The sequence below is a fragment of the Phaenicophaeus curvirostris genome, chromosome 1, assembly GCF_032191515.1.
Source record: "Phaenicophaeus curvirostris isolate KB17595 chromosome 1, BPBGC_Pcur_1.0, whole genome shotgun sequence".
In the NCBI taxonomy this organism is placed as follows: Eukaryota; Metazoa; Chordata; class Aves; order Cuculiformes; family Cuculidae; genus Phaenicophaeus; species Phaenicophaeus curvirostris.
The window spans coordinates 7,512,770-7,532,198 of NC_091392.1; the positions used below are offsets into that span (position 1 = coordinate 7,512,770).

The 19,429-nt window shown below is 43.0% G+C and overlaps 1 protein-coding gene across 3 annotated transcripts in view; it reads right to left on the bottom strand.

The window, feature by feature from the left end:
- The window catches only part of FRMD4A (FERM domain containing 4A), a 387,789-nt gene that overhangs the window by 283,934 nt on the left and 84,426 nt on the right, over positions 1–19,429 (bottom strand). Inside the window, exon 1 of one of the 3 annotated variants that reach the window (XM_069873440.1) lies at positions 12,635–12,878. The exons of the other annotated variants lie outside the window; for them this stretch is intronic. Within the exon in view, the coding sequence (XP_069729541.1) occupies positions 12,635–12,667 (33 nt within the window). The 5' untranslated portion in view covers positions 12,668–12,878. Of the gene's footprint in view, positions 1–12,634; positions 12,879–19,429 lie in introns of those variants that run through there. 3 annotated transcript variants of the gene reach the window in all.

Below are 19,429 nucleotides of genomic sequence, written 5' to 3' on the forward strand. Positions count from 1 at the left end.
ATAAAAGGAAGAAAATCAATTCAAATCAAAACCCCACAAACAAACTATGACCTTATTCAAATCAGAAAAAAAGCCCTAATCCCAACCTCTGACAGCTATGGTAGAATGTCAGAGAAGCCAAGAAGCCATGCAAGATGCACAGTATTGATTACTGTATAATAATGATTTCCCTTCAGCCCACAGACTCTACCACATACTTCATTCTGCATTCCGGAGCACGTCTCTGAGCATCGCTGGGGCTGGAAGTAACGCACACCAGACATCGCTGGAGGTTGCAGGTTAAGTGCTGCACTTAGGTTTTATGAAGCAGAAGAGTAGATAAATTCTGTCAAATGAATGTAAATGCTCAGCATTAATTATTTGCTTCTGGGAGTCTTTAAAATTTCCTTGGATTTTTAGAGATATTTCTAATATTTCTAATTTTGTGAATCACCATTAATCTCTTCTTTGTTATAGTTTCATTTTGTTTTGATTTTGGTTTTGTTTGTTGATACCAGAGCAAATATTTCTGATTCTTTGCTAAAATTTACATGACTTGTCAATGAAGACATCTTCTCTGGTAAGAATTTACCAGTTAATCTCTAGAAGTGAAAATTTTCAAGAATTCCTAATTTTTGGACCTTATTCTGTGCTGTTCAGGGTATCACATAGACAAAGGAGTGGCCACATTCCTGACTGAATTACAGAATGGCATAGTTCCTTCAAGGTTGGTAGTATAACACAAGTTTGCATTGCTGAGTCTCTGCCCTACACTTCATTCCCGTTGGGTTTGGTCTTTTCTCCACTGACACTAATTCTTTAGCAATATACGTAATAGGCAACTTAGCTTCACTTCATCTTGTTGTTTGTACTGTGGGTGATCTCTGCAGGGGAAGATTAATGGCTTAAGCTGATTTAATGGTGTTCATACTTCTTGCATTAAAAAAGAAAATAAACTTCTTTTTTTTTTTGTCCAGATTGAAAAATGTTTTTTTTTCTTATTTTTCTGCCTTGGTATTTGTTGTTTTCCAGCCTTTGATGGCCTCCCAAACAACTTTACCATCTTTCTGTGCATGTGTGATGTTCCCATATTAATGTGAGTCATTCTCACAAATAAGCCTGGAACTCAGCTGAATGTATGAGAAACTACAATTTATCTCTACTGAGTTTCAGGAGATATGCCAGCAGAGACTCTGACCCTATGCAATGTAATATCAGTCACCTGCCTGTTCTGCCACCCTTCCCTTTTCTTTTTGCTGCATCCAGGAGAAATGACGACTCACTTGGTGGAAAAGTTTTGTGATGTCTGTGTAAGAGATTTGAAACATTTGGCTGGCCCTTGCACTTGCTGAATGGCTAGAACACTGTTAGCACTCATTTGAGAGGATCCTCAAAGAACTCTCAAAGAGAGATATATGTGACAAAACTGTGATCTGAACAAATAAATGTATTTAGAACATGAAAAGAGCTGGTTGGAGGTTAAAGAAAGGCCAAAAAGTATTTTGCTTAATGTTTTCTTCTCAATCTACCTGAAAATCTACAATAATAATAACTTTGTGTTTACTAATTAGAAAATATGTGTCCAACAAGAATGTAAATAACCATCAGTAACTGCATGAATGATTTCAAACAGAGCAACTACTGGCATATGCAGATACATACCTAAAAATGAGTTGCAACACACTATCAAATGAGGCCAAATAATCATATACTCCTTTTCCTGTGGGCTAAAACATTCATTCCGGGCAAAGATGGCATATAGAGAGATATAAATGGAAGGACATAAATTCACTCCCCACCTTCAGCATATGGGTTTTCCACAGTGCCGTATTTTTGTTTGTGCTTTCAAAAGCTGCTTAGCTTTTTCATACAGCCAGTTCTGCTCTGCTCGCTTCTACTCCTACGACTATCTGTTTTGTCAGTCTCAGTTACTCTGAAAAGGTCCAAGAAGGAATGATTAACTGCAGTCAGTTTATCTTGAACTCTTCAAGGGAATTAAAAACATGAGGTTAAAGAAAAAGCAGCCATATGACAACAGCCACCTCTTCTGCAGTGCTTTATGCACGTTGGTACTATACATATGGGAACTACATTGGGTGTGTGTCAAGGTGAAAAATTAGAAAATACCAGGCATAAATAAATGTTTTATGATGAAGTTTTTAACTGGATGATTATATGCTCTCATCACCCTAACCTCTGCCCCCATGATTTCCTTCTTCCTGTGCAGGGTGGAGATATCTTAAGAACGAATCGATGAAGGCGCCTCCTTTCTAAAGGGCTCTTTGGCATTTGCAGCAGACAGGACGTGCACAGGTAATGAGGTTGAGGATCATTGCGGAAGACGAAATAATCTTTGGGTGAAGACAGTCAGTGATGGGTGATTCATATATTCCAAAATTTTACTAATGATCCCTGACATCTAAGCTTTATTTTTGGTTTTGTGAATGACACCCCTTACACATGATGTGAAAAAAGCTCAGGCTTTGCCAGAGGCAAATGGTAAGGGGCACAGTGAACATAGAAAGCACTGTATAATGTTAAGGATGCAGAAAAGTCAGAAATGGCCCAAAACTGGAGGAGACCTTTAACGATCCCTTCATGGCTCAGTTCTGTGTTGGTTAAATGGAGACAAACCCAGAATCTGATTATAGGTTTTGATGAACTTCAATACTGTTGCAATTAGTGCTACAGAAAAAAAAATACATAAGAAAATGAATAATTCTGTTTTCAGGGCACTATTCTGTAAATAAGACCTAGGGTTAGTCACTGAGAAATGAGAACACAAAATAAGGAATAGCTGCTCATTGTGTGACTGCTCTCCATCATCATAGAATCAAGAATCATAGAATCCCTAGATTAGAAAAGGTCTAGGAGATCATCGAGTCCTGTCCACAACTAAACCATATCCCTAAACCCTTCATCTGCCTGTCTTTTAAATACCTCCAGAGATGAGAAGAAGCCTGTGGAAAACCAGTGTGAGTCTGCATAATTGGATGGGACAGGACTACAGGGATGTCCTGTGCTCTGGTATTTCCCAGCTTTTCAACTTGATGAAGTTCCCTCTTTACAAAGCAGCTTTATATGTGTGCATTTTACTGCCCACATTCAGCTGGGCAGTCTGAGCAGAAGGAGGTTTCCACTTCTCAGGCAGAAGTCCTCTGTAACCTTCTTTCCCCTCCTTCCCTCACCCATACTCTCCTGATTTCATCTATATTGTGCTGGTTGCCACTTCTCAGACTCCTTGCTCCAGTCTTAATCCTCTGTCCCCATCCTACCTTGCCTCCTAGACTGTTTATTCCAGCTTGGATTTTGTTTCCCTTGCATTTGTGCCTTATTATCTGTGCTGCTGTGAGTGTCAGCAGCGATCCTGGGGGTGTAACACAGGCTTCCTGCCCCAAATGTTCAGAGCCACCAGTATCACTTTATCTCTCTAGAGATAAGAACAGGTCCTGGCTTAAAGCTCAGATGAGCTAGTTCCAGTCTAGTTTCAGTCTTCAGGCATCCCTACCCCTGTCCCGTGGATGCCCATACGTGCACTACCCACTGCCAGCAATAGTGTGAGGATAAACATTGAGGCCCTGGTGCCTTGGAAAGGTATCTGATGTTACGAAGACACATTTAATCTCTCATCTCATCTGATCTCTGTCTTTAAAGACCACAAAACATTATGGGAGGTGTGCCAGCTGTAATGGGGATGAATATTGCTTCATTTGTACAATACATTTCTTGGGTCTGATTATGGAATATTTACTGGAAAGATTAGTTCTGTAAGTAATTAGTCTAGCTGGAAAAGAGTTTCAGTGACACTAGATAATGCTCTAATTCTCTCTATCCAAAATAATTTAATCTCTTCTAAATGAAATCCATTTTTCTAAAGAAAATATGACTTCCAGAGTATTATTCCAAAGGTGGCCAAGGAGAGATCCAGCTTTAGATGAAACAGTAATGTTTTCACCTAACTTTGTCTTTCAGCTCCTAAATTATGAGAATTAATTGACCGTGTAATTAAGGAAGGTTTTTCTTACCAATAAGCTCATGCTTATAATTAAAATCTCACGCAAATGTGTATGGGGAAGAATAGGGTAGGGCAGAGCAGGAAAGAGTCCAAAGTGTCTGACAGGTTTACATCAAAGGACCTGAGCTCCTGCAGCTCTAAGCCAGAGGGAGGGAAAGAAGACAGAGCTGGCTGATAACCGACTTCATATATTGTTTTTGACCTCCTGTCTTCAAAGCCCCGAGTGTTTTGAGGCCTGTCTACCCAGGAGACTGCTTCTACCTTTAATGTTACTCCAGCAGAGTCAAGCTCTGCAAGCATTTCCGCTACTAAGCCCCGGATGTGCGGAAGAGCGATGATATCTCCATGTTTTCAGAGGAGACTGGAATGGGTCTGGCTGCTGTTTTGGTCTGTGCTTCATCAGTGCTGCAACCCAAAGGGACCCTGTGACATGCCACAAGAGGCACCACTTCCCTCTCTTTTTGATGCATGGGAGATCCATTAATATAATTTCGTAATAGAAGGAGTGGTGCATTTTTATTACTGTTATTTACACTGCATTTAACATTAAAACAGCTTTTAATAGCAGTGTTCAGCCTGGCACATGTGATGCAAGCCAATGGCTCTGCCTGAGGATGGCTGTATTTTGGGAGGTTTTGCAGTTCTGGATATGAGGAGAGGTTGGGTGCTGCGAAGTGGCAACACAGCACCTCCAGAAACCTGAGCTCCTGCACAAAAAGGACAAGCTCTTCCCCCCAAAAAACCCAAATGGGGACCTGGAGCTTAAAGAGAAGAAAGGGTTGACTCCCTTAGCTGGTCTACCATGTGTTGTGATACCCTGTGACTGTTTTAGGGAGGGGAAAAAAAATCTTCGTCATAGTATAACCAAGCTAAGGACGAAGGCACCAAGGAAAAACACAAGTGTGGTGGGTATTGCATGAAAGACAGCACACTGAGCAGGAAAACTCCTCTCTCATTTGTTTGATACCTGCTGTGCTCAGGGAAACAGGACTTTGTATGTTTATTGACATTATTATATGTTTATAAAGTACGTTAAGAAGACACCTGTATCTGTCCTCAGGTCTCTCCTAAACTGGAACAACCTGCAGGGTGTGGGATTTTTGTCTTGCTGGTTGAATCCCAAATGGGGTCAGACTTTTGGTCTTGTAGATTTCTTGGGATTTATTTTGCAATGTAAACAAAAGAGGAAAGTTAAAGTACATTAGATGTGCATTCTCAGGAAGAAAGCCCACATGCCCAGCTGTACGCATATTTTCACATTCATCTAAACCCAGTAAAACATCATAATAGCTGACCACTACTGAATTGTGTGCTGAAGCACTTAGAACCATGCTGTTATGTACTGGTCATGGGTCAGATGCTTTGTACATGAAATATGCATTGTGCAAGTGCTTTATTACATTCTATATAGTCCCAAATATTAAATGCACAAAGTCTTTACCAATAACTGCCTTCAGAATGATGTAATATATCAGACAGGCTTGCAGGAGAGCTGTTTTCCTCCATAGATAACTACTATGCTGACATTTTAGGACAACCAACATTTTTGTTTCATAACCATCTTCACATCTTTCCCATTTTTTCAGCTTTCCCACTTTTTACAGCAATTAGAACTTTATGACCTTCCCCAACTGGATACAATCTATGATTCGCAACTAATAGGAGGCAGCTCTGTCTGAGTTCTACTTTTGAAAAGGATGGCCAATTGCCTCACCAGCAGCTGCCCATTAAGCACACTGCTTAATGAAATCATTAGGAAGATGGGTACTCACCAGTGTGTTTTCCCTGCATTTATTAAAAAAACCTGTATCCTGTAACGCACACACTGAGATTCTGAGCTTTATGCTCTTAATGCTGTCATTGTCACTTCCCCTTGATTCCTCCAGTCCGTGTCTTGTCCTACTCCATTTTAAAACTTATTATAATTATCATTATTTACCATCGTGTTGTTATTTCTGTTGTGGCATTGTTGTCTTTACATAGCCCCCCAGTGCACCTTTCTGTGAGGTCTCATGGGAGACAAAAGAAGGTCCCCGGGCACTTTCAGGCAGTCTCAGCTACAGGAGATTTTGGGGACCTCAGGTATTCTTTGGCTTTTCACAGGCTGAGCAAAATGTAGAGAATTGAGTCCAGGGTGCAGGCTGGGTTGGGCTGGAACTGTTGGAACAGATCCAGAGGAGGGCTACAAAGGTGATCAGGGGGCTGGAGCACCTTCCCTATGAGGACAGGCTGAGACAGTTGGGCTTGTTCAGCCTGGAGAAGAGAAGGCTCCGAGGAGATCTTATAGCGACCCTCCAGTACCTGAAAGGGGCTACAAGAAAGCTGGAGCTAAAGGCTTGTGATGATAGGACGAGGGGAATGGGTATAAACTGGAGAGGGGCGTATTTGGGCTTGATATAAGCAAAAATTTCTTCACCATGAGAGTGGTGGAGACGTTATTGCTCTCTACTACTACCTGAAAGAAGGTTGTAGAGAGCAGAGAGCTGGCCTCTTCTCTCAAGTGACAGGTGACAGGACAAGAGGAAATGGCCTCAAGTTCCACCAGGGGAGGTTGAGGCTGGGCATCAGAAAAAAAAAATTCACGGAAAGGCTTATTGGGCACTGGCAAAGGCTGCCCAGGGAGGTCGTGAGTCACCATCCCTGGAGGTATTTAAAAGACGGGTGGATGAGGTGCTGAGGGGCATGATTTAGTGGTTGATAGGGATGGTGGGACTTGATGATCCTGTGGGTCTTTTCCAACCTAGTGATTCTGTGATTCTGTGGTGAGACACTGGAACAGGCTGCCAAGGGAAGTTGTGGCTGCCCCATCCCTGGAGGTGTTCAAGGCCAGGTTGGATGGGGCCTTGGGCAGCCTGATCTAGTGGGATGTCCCTGCCCATGGCAGGGGGGTTGGAACTAGATGCTCTTTAAGGTCCCTTCCAACCCAAACTATTCTATGATTCTATGCTTCTATGATTCTCGTTGTATGTTTGCTCAGCACTAAGCATATGAATCTCTGTGTTGGACTTGGACCTCCTAGTACTACTGCAATGCAATTCTCACCAACGGAGCAGTGTCGAGCTCATGCCCAGGATGCTTTCCCGCTGCATAGTAAATAACCCACGCCTGCTGCAACTGCATGCAACAGCAGTGCCCAGTCAGGCATGATATCTCACTGCATTGATACAAAACACAGCCGGGGAGGAAAAATAACCTTTTAGTTTTATGTTCGGTGACATGTTCAGTTTTTAAATCTGAATGGTTTTAGGAAATGTTACAGAATAGAAAGGACTCTGTTTTTCCAGAGGCATAATGTTATGGCAGAGTTATTACGAAGCCAAACTCCGCTCTGACTTATGCTCCTACAACCTCTCTCCCAGGTGTTTATAAAATTATGATTAACAGTAGCAGACTTAGGGCTTCATAATTTCCTGAATCACCTTTCTTTTTAACTTTTTATAAGCTCAGAGAATTACATATGGCCTCATTAACCTCTGAGTCAAACTGCTAGTAAGGTAAGGAAGGAGGTACCCCCTAAACTCCTCAGCAGATTATGTAAGTGCCCTGTGGAAGGACTACTGAGGGAGCACTGGTGACTCCCAGTCCATGCTACGACTTCATGTGGCCACACCAGCTCATGGGTGATTGCACAGAAACCCAAAAGGTTTGGGCACTCATCATCCATGTGAAGTTAGTCCAGACAAGAGGTCTGAAAACCGCAAATGACTTTGGAAATCCCAGTCTCTGAGTGTCATTATCATCTGTATGTGTCTATCTTGATGGGCTATTCAACACTGGAGTTACTCAGGGGTATGGAAACAGGAATCTGAGACTCCAGAGAAGGTATGTGGATGCTTCTGAAGGGACGTGTGCTGCCTTTTGCCACTTGGTCTTCTACCATTATTAAAAATACCAGGAATAGTTTCATGTGACATGCAAGAGACTTATTCAACATTTTGTCTTGTACAAGGGTGTCATAAGGTGTTTCTAAGATGTATAGCTCTTCATACAGTGCAGAATCCTAACTTTAACTTCTGTAGGACAGTTTGTGGGCTTAAAGTTAAGAATCTTTTCAAATATTTTGCTAGTTGCAGCCTCAACCATAACAAAAAAAAACCCTGCATATATAAACCTCCTTTCAGTTACCATCCAAACGAGTTAAAGGCTGCAGCAATCCCATCTGTAGGTGTAACCCAGACTCCAGACTTTCCTTGCTCTGAGGCAATTTTCCCTTTCCTTCCAATTTTCTCTCCTGGTGATCTCAAAGGCCAGACACCAGAGATCTTTACTCTTCAAGACTCACAGAGGTTGTGTTACCTCCCAAAGTTTCTCTGCTTCGAGACGCTGTGAACTCTCTATGTAAGGCACAAAGGACAACTTAACCATTCTTTTTGAGAGATCTAGTGGTCAAAAACTAATTTGCTTTGAAAGTAGGGCCAACAGGGCTTAACGAATAAACAGTAACACCATGGGAGTTTGCTAATCCCCCAAATCTATAATAAACAGATAAAGTTAATAAGATTCAATAAGACTGAACAACCCCATTAACGTTTTAAAAGCACTATCTAAATATTACACACATTATTTACCAAATTCCCTAGCTGAATTCTCTGTACACAGGAACACTCAAAATTCATTATCTTTGGATGCAAAGCTTAGTAAATTTGATGGTAATTAATCTCCATTTACCCTCTGTGTATGTTTTTGAACAGGCAAAAAGTCCATTGAAAAAGTTCTTTCAGTCAGTCTGAAAGAAAAGCAGTGCTTTGACAAACAAAAAAGCACCAAACACAGGCTTCTCAAAGGAAAATAGAGTAGCCAGCCAATTCTGTGTGGTTCAAGCCAGGTGCTCATTGCAAATTCAGTAGCATGCACTGGCAAGTGTCAGCGGCAGAGAAACTGAAATTACTGAAATTCTTATGCCAGTGTAATTTGCTGAAGGCGATGCACTGAGGGTTAAGGCAAATTGTGCATGTGTTGGGGATTATAAAGCAAATTAAAATGGAGGCTAACAAAAGGAGTGCAATATTTATGCATTTCTTCATTCTTTTCACTCTGTGGTACTCAATCAACTCCACGGTCTCTTAAGGTGGCGTGGGGACATTGCTATTGTGTACATTCACTTGCTCTTAGAAAAGGGACTCAGACACACTAAGCTACAGAATTCAGCTGATTCTGGGAATTCTTATCTGTATTAGCGTTAAACCATCAAATATTGACATCACACTGTTATTTCTAGTCATGTGAAATTTCATCATCAATGCCGAAAATGCAGTAAGTCTTCTGTTCAATGCATTCTACTTATCAGCTTAAATTTTGATACACCAGCCAATTTTACCATGTATTCCTTGACTTTTCCTTAAGTGTCTGTATTTGTGCATCCCAGTTATACAAAAGTAGAAATATATTAATCACCCGTGACTTACTGCAGTAGAGTCCATTACATGGCATTATGCACTTAATGTTTCATATGCAATTTACTTCAACAAGTATTTTAAAGAGTTTCGGTGTTATTAAGGACCCTGCTCTGTGATCACCTAGCATGGTCCAGTGACCAAATGGACTATGACTTTGTGCAAAGGGAAATAAATCCCTTATGGAATATGTTTTTGGCTGTGTATTCCCAGCCCTCTGCTGGCAAGATGTGCCATGGAGCTGGATAGAGAGGCGAGGACATCTGCCCATATCTCTGCCCTGCTCACTATGTCCAGCATCTCAGCTCCAGGCTCCTGCACTGTAAATCAGGCTTTTGAAGTCAGGATATGCCCACCTACCCTTCTGGCAGCTCAGCTGTAGAATGGGAACCTTTATGAGCAAAAGGAATCAGAGAGTTGACAGCAATCATATTTTCATTTGCCACCACAAGATTTGCCCAAGCCCTCCTGCAAGGATTTGGACCCCATTTTAATTACAGAGACCTTTACTTGTTTGACTACAAGACGCAGATGAACGCTGTCCTTAGCCATTGGTGACACACTGTGAGAGGTCCCCGCAAAAGTCAGCCCTTATTCATACCAATGCATGGAAACAAAGAAAGCTGGGTTGTTTTTTTTTTTTTTTTAGTTTTCTGTCTAGATTTGAGCAGATTAAATACAGCTGGCTGGGTCACTTATTTGTATTTCACTGTAACACAGAGATATTACAATGCAGGTTCAAATTCTGGAGCTCACAGACAGTCCAGGCTCACTCCAGGCAGCCCTGCCAGTGGTGACCAGGAACCCACCATCTTTCACGTCAGCATACAAACCAAAAGACAAAAAAACTTGCAACTAGCCTCCAACAGTTCCAGCCTAAGTGTAAAACAAGCGACAACAGATGGGATCAGACAGACGGGGGAGTAGAGAGGAAAGAACGAAGCAATATTAGGGAGTGTGACAGGCAGGGGTCTCAGCGCATCAGCAGCCTCACTGTTGTCAAGTTTTTCTTGCAGTCATCACATATTAAGGTTGTATTTGGAGACTTATACATTTTACACACAATTTTCTAGTATCTGAGCAGGGAGTCACTGCCAGCTACAAGGCATCTTGGATATGAGATTAGTTTTCAAATCTGTTCAAGTGACGTTCCCATATTTATTTCTCTGAAAGGTAAAGAAGTAAGGGACAAATCCTGATATTTATTACACAGAATCTAATTGAATATCTCCATCAGCTGCTATGGAGCTACTCCAGATTAACAGCAACGTAACAGAAACATCAGGACCTGGATCTTCAAAGGCATCAAGTCAGCTTGCTTTGTTGTAATGATGGTTAAAAATTGCATTACTTTGACTTAAGAAGCTTTTTCCATATACAAGGATCTGTCTCTTCTCTGATATTAGAGCAGATTGGGATCCAAAGAATCATGTCTACATTCCCAAGTAGATTCTTCTATAGGATCACTGAAATAGCCCGATAGTCATAATTGAGATTACACTTTATGAATGGCATTATTAAGATTTACATTCCAGCTGCAGCTATGAAGCAAGTCAGATAAACAAACATAATACCCAGTTCTGGTCCGCTTCCCTTACTCTGTCATTTTTATAGCTGTACGCGTGCTGCAGGTGCTGATAGTACACACGTCTGACTATAATCCACGCGCTAACCTGATAGTGCACTGATGCTGGGAGACACTGCCTCCAGCAGTCAATTCAACCCTGGTTAAAGGAGCAGGATTCAAACATCAACTAAAAACTCTGAAACTTATCTTTTCTAATAATGCAAATGAGATCTGTTGGGCAGGTTTTATGTTTTCTATTTTCTGATTTAAAAAAGAACTTAATACTGAGAAATGCCTTACAAAGACTTATACTAATGTGTGTATTCCCCAGTAATGAGAGGTATGAATAGCTGGGTCTATAATCCCTTATGAATCTTTCATTCTATAAACTGCCCGTTAGCATTATTCTTGGTAATAGAGAGCTACATGAAGTTGGTAGGTCCTGTTTTTAATGCCCAACTTATTGGGCAAGACAAAAATTAACTGAATGAAAGTGGAAAAAAGAAATTACTCCCCTGGAGAATTACAGTACAGACATTTGCTGGTGAATTATTATTATTTAAATCACTTTTCTACCTTTTAATATTGAAAATACTTTCAGTCATTGAACAGCCTTTAATTTAAGATAAAAGATGTTAGAGGTGTAATTGAGGAGACCAGACTAGCTGATCTGCTTCAGTATAGGGGCTGGATCAGGTGATTTCTCAGAATTTTTTCTTGTCTTGCATTTATATGAAACAACTCTGGTCTGACTACACCTTCAAAACTGCTTGTGTTCGAGACATAAGAAAATACCCTGTTGCCAGCAAGAATTGTCATTGATTTCCAGTTCTCCCAGTCCTGAGATACAATAACACAGGGTTGGATTGCATGTGGTGATGGACCAAAATCAGAAAGATTTACCCAAGGCAGTTACCACATGGTTTGGAGACAGTGACTAAATAAAATACAATCAGGGTTCAGTCTGTCCCTTAGGACCACGCAGAAATAATAGCAAAGAAGGAGATTTTACAAACTAAACCTTCACTGTATTTGTCTCTGGCTTTTCCCTGCTGGAATTCAAGTTTATTTTATGATGAGGATTAACTGTAAACCTTTAAAGAGAGTCTGGAGCATGAGAAGACAGCAGACAAGTGAAGCAATTCCTTAGGTCTGCACGCTCACTTTCTCTTTTACAGATTTCTGGTCTGAGTCCACACCACCAGGTCTTCCACCCTGGTGGGGTATTCATGCACAAAAGCACCCTCTTTGCTTGTCCGTGCATCCCTTGCTGCTAAAAATACCATCCTGGGGCAGCCCACCAGCACCATCACTCCCTGTACACTTTCCCCAAACGGCTCCCTGGAGAACACGCAGAGACACACAGACACAATGAGATCCTCCAACTGGAAATTCAAACAAAAATATTGCTGTCTACTCCAAAAGGCAAACTCATTCACAAAGGTTATCTTTGTCGAGGAAGAGTGATGGGTTACTCCCCTCTTGGAGGTGGCTACTGTCGCTCCTCCACTGAGTTACATTCACAAGTATAGTTTTGAAAAAGAAGAAAGGGGAAAAAAAAGAGAGGAAAGAAAAGAGACAAAAGCTCAGCAAGCCCCCTATTCACAGAGCTAGCCCCACGCCTCCCCTTCCCCTCCTCGGGTAAAAGCAGCTTCAAAAGACATTAACATTTTGCCCTACCTTCGTTCTCATCGGAGACAGAAGCCCTTCCATTTTGGTCCAATCCTCATGCCAATCCTTGTTCCCCAACTTAGTCTCTTGTCCGTGTCTCAAGCATTCCACATGAATAAGAGCATGTCAGGGACTGCCAGTGACGCCCTCACGGCAGCTCAGCCAGCCGCCAACCTGCCAACTTGCAATCCTCAGTTGCGTGGAGCACCGTTCCTGGAGAGACCTTCCTGCTTCTCCCTCCTCTCTCTCTCTCTCTCTCTCTGCATAATCTGCCTGCAGCTATGTTTGTACCATCGCAGCTGACAAACGATCCCTGCCTTACGTAATTCATTCAGCACAGGACAAGCAATCCCAACCCAGCCGTGGGGATCCAGTCGGTGGCAGCGATGGGAAGGTGTGGGACTTTGCCCTGCCTATTGTGCTGCTGGGTTTAATCTGGTAATGTCCTTGCGTGGAGCTGGCGCTCATCAGCTCTCTGTGCTAGCTAGGAAATAACCAAGAAAACTTCGTCACCATGGAAAGATTGCAGATTCCCTAGGAATGACTTAAAGGGGTGGATTCTTAATCCCAAGCTTCAGCCCAAGTGGTTTTCCCTGCTCAGGAAGCATCAGCAGTTGGAGAATTTTCTGCTAGGCGTGTTTGCTGTCAGTGAGTGACCAAACCCACGCTGAAAGGGAGTTCCCATCAATTGTCAGCCGGGAATTGAGAGAAAAAAAGAGCGAGCAAAACAAAAGGAATATGGTCCTGCGAAGCTGACCAGCAAAAGATACTCACAGAATGCATTTCTAATAGCATTTTAATTCAGATCAGAGCACACCTTTGTGGAAATTTCCCTAAATGCCCCATTTCCTGCATTTTGGTTTCCATCCCAGGGTGATGCTGGGACTGGATCTCTTTTGGAGAAAAATCCAACAACAATGGACTTCAGACCTGTAAATGCATCAAAGTTCAGGCCACAGGACCAGACTAAACCAGTCCAAAATAAAATCCCTCTGAAAGGTTGTCAAACGAGCACCATCTGCCCATCATTACTCTGAAGGTTGTCTCCCCCCAGGGCCACCCTATTTCCTAATACAGATGCAAAAAAAGCCTCCCCTTCTCTGGCCCAGGGGATAACCTTCCACATACCAGTACCCAATTGCTGTCCAAAAATGAAATTAAAAACCCTGTTACACCTCTAGAACCTGATTTTCAGTGTTAGAAAAGCCCTGTCAAGCTGGTTGGAGCATACCACAGGCAGAAATTTCTAATGCTCTTTAATGCTCACTCTTCTCTGAGGCCCCAAAGCTACATGCTCGGGGGGATACGCTGTCTGATTAAGGCACCAAGCTGGGATTCAGCAGATCCGGTTAAACTCTTGATATTGTCACACATTTCCTGGATGAACATGGGGATTCACCTCGTTTAGCTTTCACCATCTAAAACTCTGCTCTTCGCTCTGAACCAGCCACCAAGACTCCTGCAAGGCCAATGAGAGAGACTCCTTTCCAAAATGATTAGCCCCCAATATCCAAAGACAAGGACAATCCTGTCCTCAGGTCCTCTGTAGCTCCTCACCCCTCCATATACATCTCCTCTTGCCGTGTTTTCATGCTTTGGCTGCTCGAGGCAAGGACCATCTCTACCCATGTAATCCTTCATCCCCAACACAGGCTCCTAGGGATACACCAACATGGAGATGGTGCGAAGGAATATGTTTGTGGTGGTGTACAAGGGCATAGAGTGCAAAGCCTGGAATGAAGCCAGAGATAGACATGACCCTTGTCCTGGTAAGCCCCTGTAGAAATGCACCTAGGCAGTGACACAGATGAGGGTGTTCGACCCCACACATCCCTTTTCCTCTCTATCTCTCCCTTCCAATTCTTTCAATCCTGTAGATCTTGCCGTTTTAGGGCATTTTTCTTATTATTCCTAATGGGGTAAAAACAGGGAAGGGAGGTGCCCCCTACAGTCATTAATATTAATTTCAAAGATAATTAACTGTTCTCAGCCAAATTCAGTTCCTTATTAAATGTGAACAAATCTGATCATATCATATTGAATGCAGAGATAAGTTTTCTGGAGCTAAGGAGACATTGTATAATGCTGGAAGTCTCATCTATTTCTTGTTGGATGTATATAAATACGTTTTGCTATTGATGTTTACAAGACTTTGATAAGACTTTTAATAAATGGCAGCAGGAATCCCAAGCTCCAGTAAAACACAAGTGTGGTTTTCCTGCTGTACAACTTTGTATGAGACTCTGGCATGAGGTTTAAAAGTCTTTGTATCTGTGAAAGATGGAATCATAGAATCATAGAATGGTTTGGGTTGGAAAGGACCTTAAAGATAATCCAGTTCCAAACCCCCTGCCATGGGCAGGATCACCTATGACCAGACCAGACTGCTTAATGCCCCATCCAACCTGGCCTTGAAGATTTCCAGTTATGGGGCATCCACAACTTCCCTGGGCAACCTGTTCCAGTGTCTCACCACACTCATGAAGAATTTCTCCCTAATATCTAGTTTTAATCTACCCCTCTCCAATTGATAGCCATTCCCTCTCATCCTGTCACTACATGCCCTTGTGAAAAGTCCCTCTCTAGCTTTCTTGCAGGCTCCCTTTAAGTACTAGAAGGCTGCTATAAGGTCTCTTTCAAGTCTTCTCTTCTCCAGGCTGAAGAAGCCCAACTCTCTCTGTCCGTCCTCGTATGGAAGTTGCTTCAGCCCTCTGATCACCTTTGCAGTGCTCATCTGGATCTGTTCCAACAGTTCCATATCCTTCTTATGTTGGGGATTCCAGAACAGGACACAATACTCTAGGTGGGGTTTCATAAGAGTGGAGTAGAGGGAGAGAATGCCCTCCCTTGACCTGCTGACCATGCTTCTTTTGATGCAGCTCAGGATACAGTTGACCTTCAGCACTGCAAGCCTGTATTGGCAGCTCATGTTAAGCTTCTCCTCAATAAATACGCTCCAAGTCCTTCTCCGCATGGCTGCTCTCAATCACATCATCCCCCATCCTGTATTGAGACCACAGATTGCTCCAACCCAGGTGTAGGATCTTGCACTCGGCCTTGTTGAACCTTATGAGGCTCACAGGTCCACTTCTCCACCTTATCCAGGATCCTCTGGATGACATCCCTTCCTTCTGGTGTGACAACTGCACCACTGGGCTTGGCGTCATCTGCAAACTTGCTGAGGGTGCACTCAATCTTGCTGTCTATATAATTGATAATGATATTAAACAGCACTGGTCCCACTACGGACCCCTGAGGGACACTAGTTGTCATGGATCTCCATCTGGACATCGAGTCATTGACCAGTACTCTCTAAATGAGACCATCCAACCGATCCTTATCCACTGAACAGTCCACCATCAAATGCATATTTCTCCAATTTAGAGAGAATGATGTTGTGGGGGACGGTGTCAAAGGCTTTACAGAAGCCCAAATAGATTACATCCATTGGTTTTCCCATGCCCACTGAGGTGGTTTTGCCATTATCCCGTCCTCTGAATCATCGGGGGAATTCAGTTTTCCAAAGTGTCAAGAAGAACCTAAAGAAAGAGGAGCATTTGGAACTTTGTATATGTTGGGCCATGTGGGCCAGCTCTAATGCAATATGATAATGTGGATGGTATACCCACAGCAGCATATAAATCCCGAGTTCTCTTTTAAAGCTCAGTTCTGCTTTGAACTAGGCCAAACCACAGTGCCTCATGAGGTTTCCTGTGTTATAACTGTTTACTAGTGAAAAAAAAGGTAGATTTCCTAAAGACCAAAAGAGTAATTCAATCTGGGACCAGAAAAGTGAGCCAGGGCATTTCTGGTTCAGCAGCACTCAAAGCCTTTCTGATCTGAGTGGATTGGGGAATTGTGCTGATACTGCATGAGTCAGAGCAGAGCCCAGCTCAGCAGGATGAGCAGGAATGGGAGAGAGGATGATGCTTGAGCAGCACCCCTCGTCACAGCTGTAAGTGGGCAGCGAGCTTGCCCATCTGGGGAGCACAGGCTGTGACCCCCAGCTGCATCCTGGAAGATGATTTTAGCCCCCGGATGAGTTATGAGCTCCCACAGAGGATTACTGAAAGCCACAGCTAAAGTAGTATCTGACAGTGAGGTCTGTCCACACCCACCTTCACCAGCGGGGCCGAGAAAACCATCTGGCTCTGCCTGGGCAAATTTTGGTGTGGCTCCCTGGAAAGTGTTAAAGCTGGCAATTTCCAGCAAAAGTAAAAGCTGGAACAGCAGTGGCTGAATGAAGATTGGGCATAATATTTCATTCTTGTCTCAATCTCCATGCAGGTAGGACTTGAGCTATACTAGTATCTGGGTAGATACTCTGTTTTAACCTTTGCAACCACCAACCTGTCTTTCATGTGCTACAGGAGCAGGAGAACAACTCTCTGTATACATCCAGCCTGTTTGCAAACTCCTTTCACATTCAGAGCCAGAACTTTACAACTGTGGGAGCCAGAGAAGTTTATCCTCACTTTAAAGTGAAAGGTTTAGTTGCTCTAACCAGGAGAGTGGTGCTATGATAGCATGTGCCATGGTGTGACCTTTTGTTCCTCCCCTGGGCTGCGACTCATGGCAATACTCAAATTATCACAGACTTGTTTGACAGCCTCCGCTCCTGCGATTTTCAGATGAAAGGCACTAAATAGGCAAAATGAGCATGTGAACACTTGCTTTCTCATCTTCTCTCTGGGGAGGGGAGCAGCATTTGCCTCAGAGCCTGGTCAGCTACACCCAGTGTATCTCAAATTCTCCATCTGTGGAAGAGGACACCCACTTGTCTGGCTCACACAGATGTTGCAGAGGTTCATCCTGTTCTGTGTTCAACCCACCTCATCCTAGAAGAAGTATTTAAGCTGGGAATATAGCTTCTCTCGGCTCCTTAGTTAATCATGGGAGCAAGATATGTACCTTGAAACCCCTTTATGTTATCATAATCTAAATGTCTGTGGGTATCTAGACAGCAGAGCAAGATAGATGTCCTCCTTGGAGCTGAATCTCTTCCTAGGCTCTGCTGACTGCATTGACAGACCTCTAAGGACCGGAATGAGAGTAGAGACACCTGCTGTCATTTAGCCAAGTAGTAGTAAATGGCTGAATTTAGGTGTCTGACTCTGGAGCTTAATCTTGCCCCAAGGTAACTAGTAGTGGGGAAAATTGCCCCCAAAAGCCTTATATGCACTGTTAAGCTATTGGCTGAGGGTCCTAGAAACAGCCAGACTCTATGGTATATATCTGAACCCTCAGCTTTCCTCTTGTTCGCCTGCTGTGGATGTGTCCAAGCATGGACTAAGCTGAAGCCGTTCCTAACCTTTGGAATAAGGATCTCATTACAGAACCAAGTTGTGCTGTGTGTTACAGTCCTGAAGAGCAGAGGAGTCTGGATTTGGCCCCAGTCTCCAATGCTCTCTGATGCAAAGAGCTACCATCCTTTCCTGCCTGCCACCTCCCAGATCTGCCAATGGCCAGGACAATAGGAGCTGCCACAGCTCACTCGTATCTATGCTGCTGGTTGACCTCACAACTGGTCATTTTATCCAGCAAACAAAAGGTAGCATCACAGTGTTGCTATGGTGACATCCCGCCATCCAAATGTCTATGGCATCATATAAGGGAGGGGGAAACATCCCAGTCACATACCAGAGCTGCACTGAAATATATCTTATATTTAGAACAGCCAGCGTGGGGAATACTAATGAATATTTAACACTTGGAGCGCCTTCCATGCTCGCATTTTTATTTTTGTTGCATATGTTCTGTAAGCACAACATTTGCCTCCAAATGATATGAATATTACTGCTACCGTGCTTGTCTCATCCCTGCTTCTCCAGTTTTCCCCTGGCTGTCATTTCTCTTCTGTGAATAAAAGTAGAAACCAGCACACAACCCTCACAAAAGTGGCATTTGCAAATCAGGACCGATGCCTGCAGCGGGTCGCGGGGGGTGAGGAGAGAACTGGAATGGTTGTGTGCTCTAGTTCTCTAGCCCGTCTCTGCTGTGTTTAGATTGTGTCTTTTACTACAAGTCTACTGATATGGTAACAAAGGCAAACTATTCATGGGTTATCTGAAACTGGGTAAGATTTTCTTATGGCCTACAAGAATCAGGCCGTGTTAAGGCTTTTTCCCCTCTCCTCATTTAAAAACAGCTGCTTTCAACAAATTTTCTGTGTTGTGGAAATAAATAAATAAATCTTTTTCATTCATCCAGGAAAAACACACAACTGGAAATGACCTGTAATGCCTTTCTTCTTCTGCATTTTTTCCCTAAGGAGTCAATGGTGAAAAAAAGAGGGTCAAACCACCCAGAAGCCCAAATTATGAATATTTTTATGTGCCTTTTTATATAACACACTTTAGGAAAAGGCAAAGGTACCGCGTGTGACTGAGTCCCTTCCACTACTGCCAGGGCTGTGCAAGGGAAACAGATTCTGCACCCCCTGATGATGAGAAAGCTGATTTCTTTTTAAAGGATGACAAAAGGAATTGAGACCTACACTGACATGGAGTGCAGGTACCCACCCATTTGGGTGCAGCTCGTAGCACTGCCTGCCTAGGGACTCCTGTCTCCAGAAGGCACAGGGACGAGTGGCATGGCACAAACTGCAGGTTGTGTTGATGGTTGGGTGCATCCTTTCTGGGGTGGCACTACCTATTCAGCCATAGATTAAGTTATAAACAGAGTTAAAACCCGTGATCTTTCAGATCTTGTTCCGAAGTCACCGCCTGGTGTGTAAAACACTTTGTTCTCTGAAAGACCAGATTCTCAGCAACAGTTTTTAGAGTGAAATGCTCTTCTTACTGG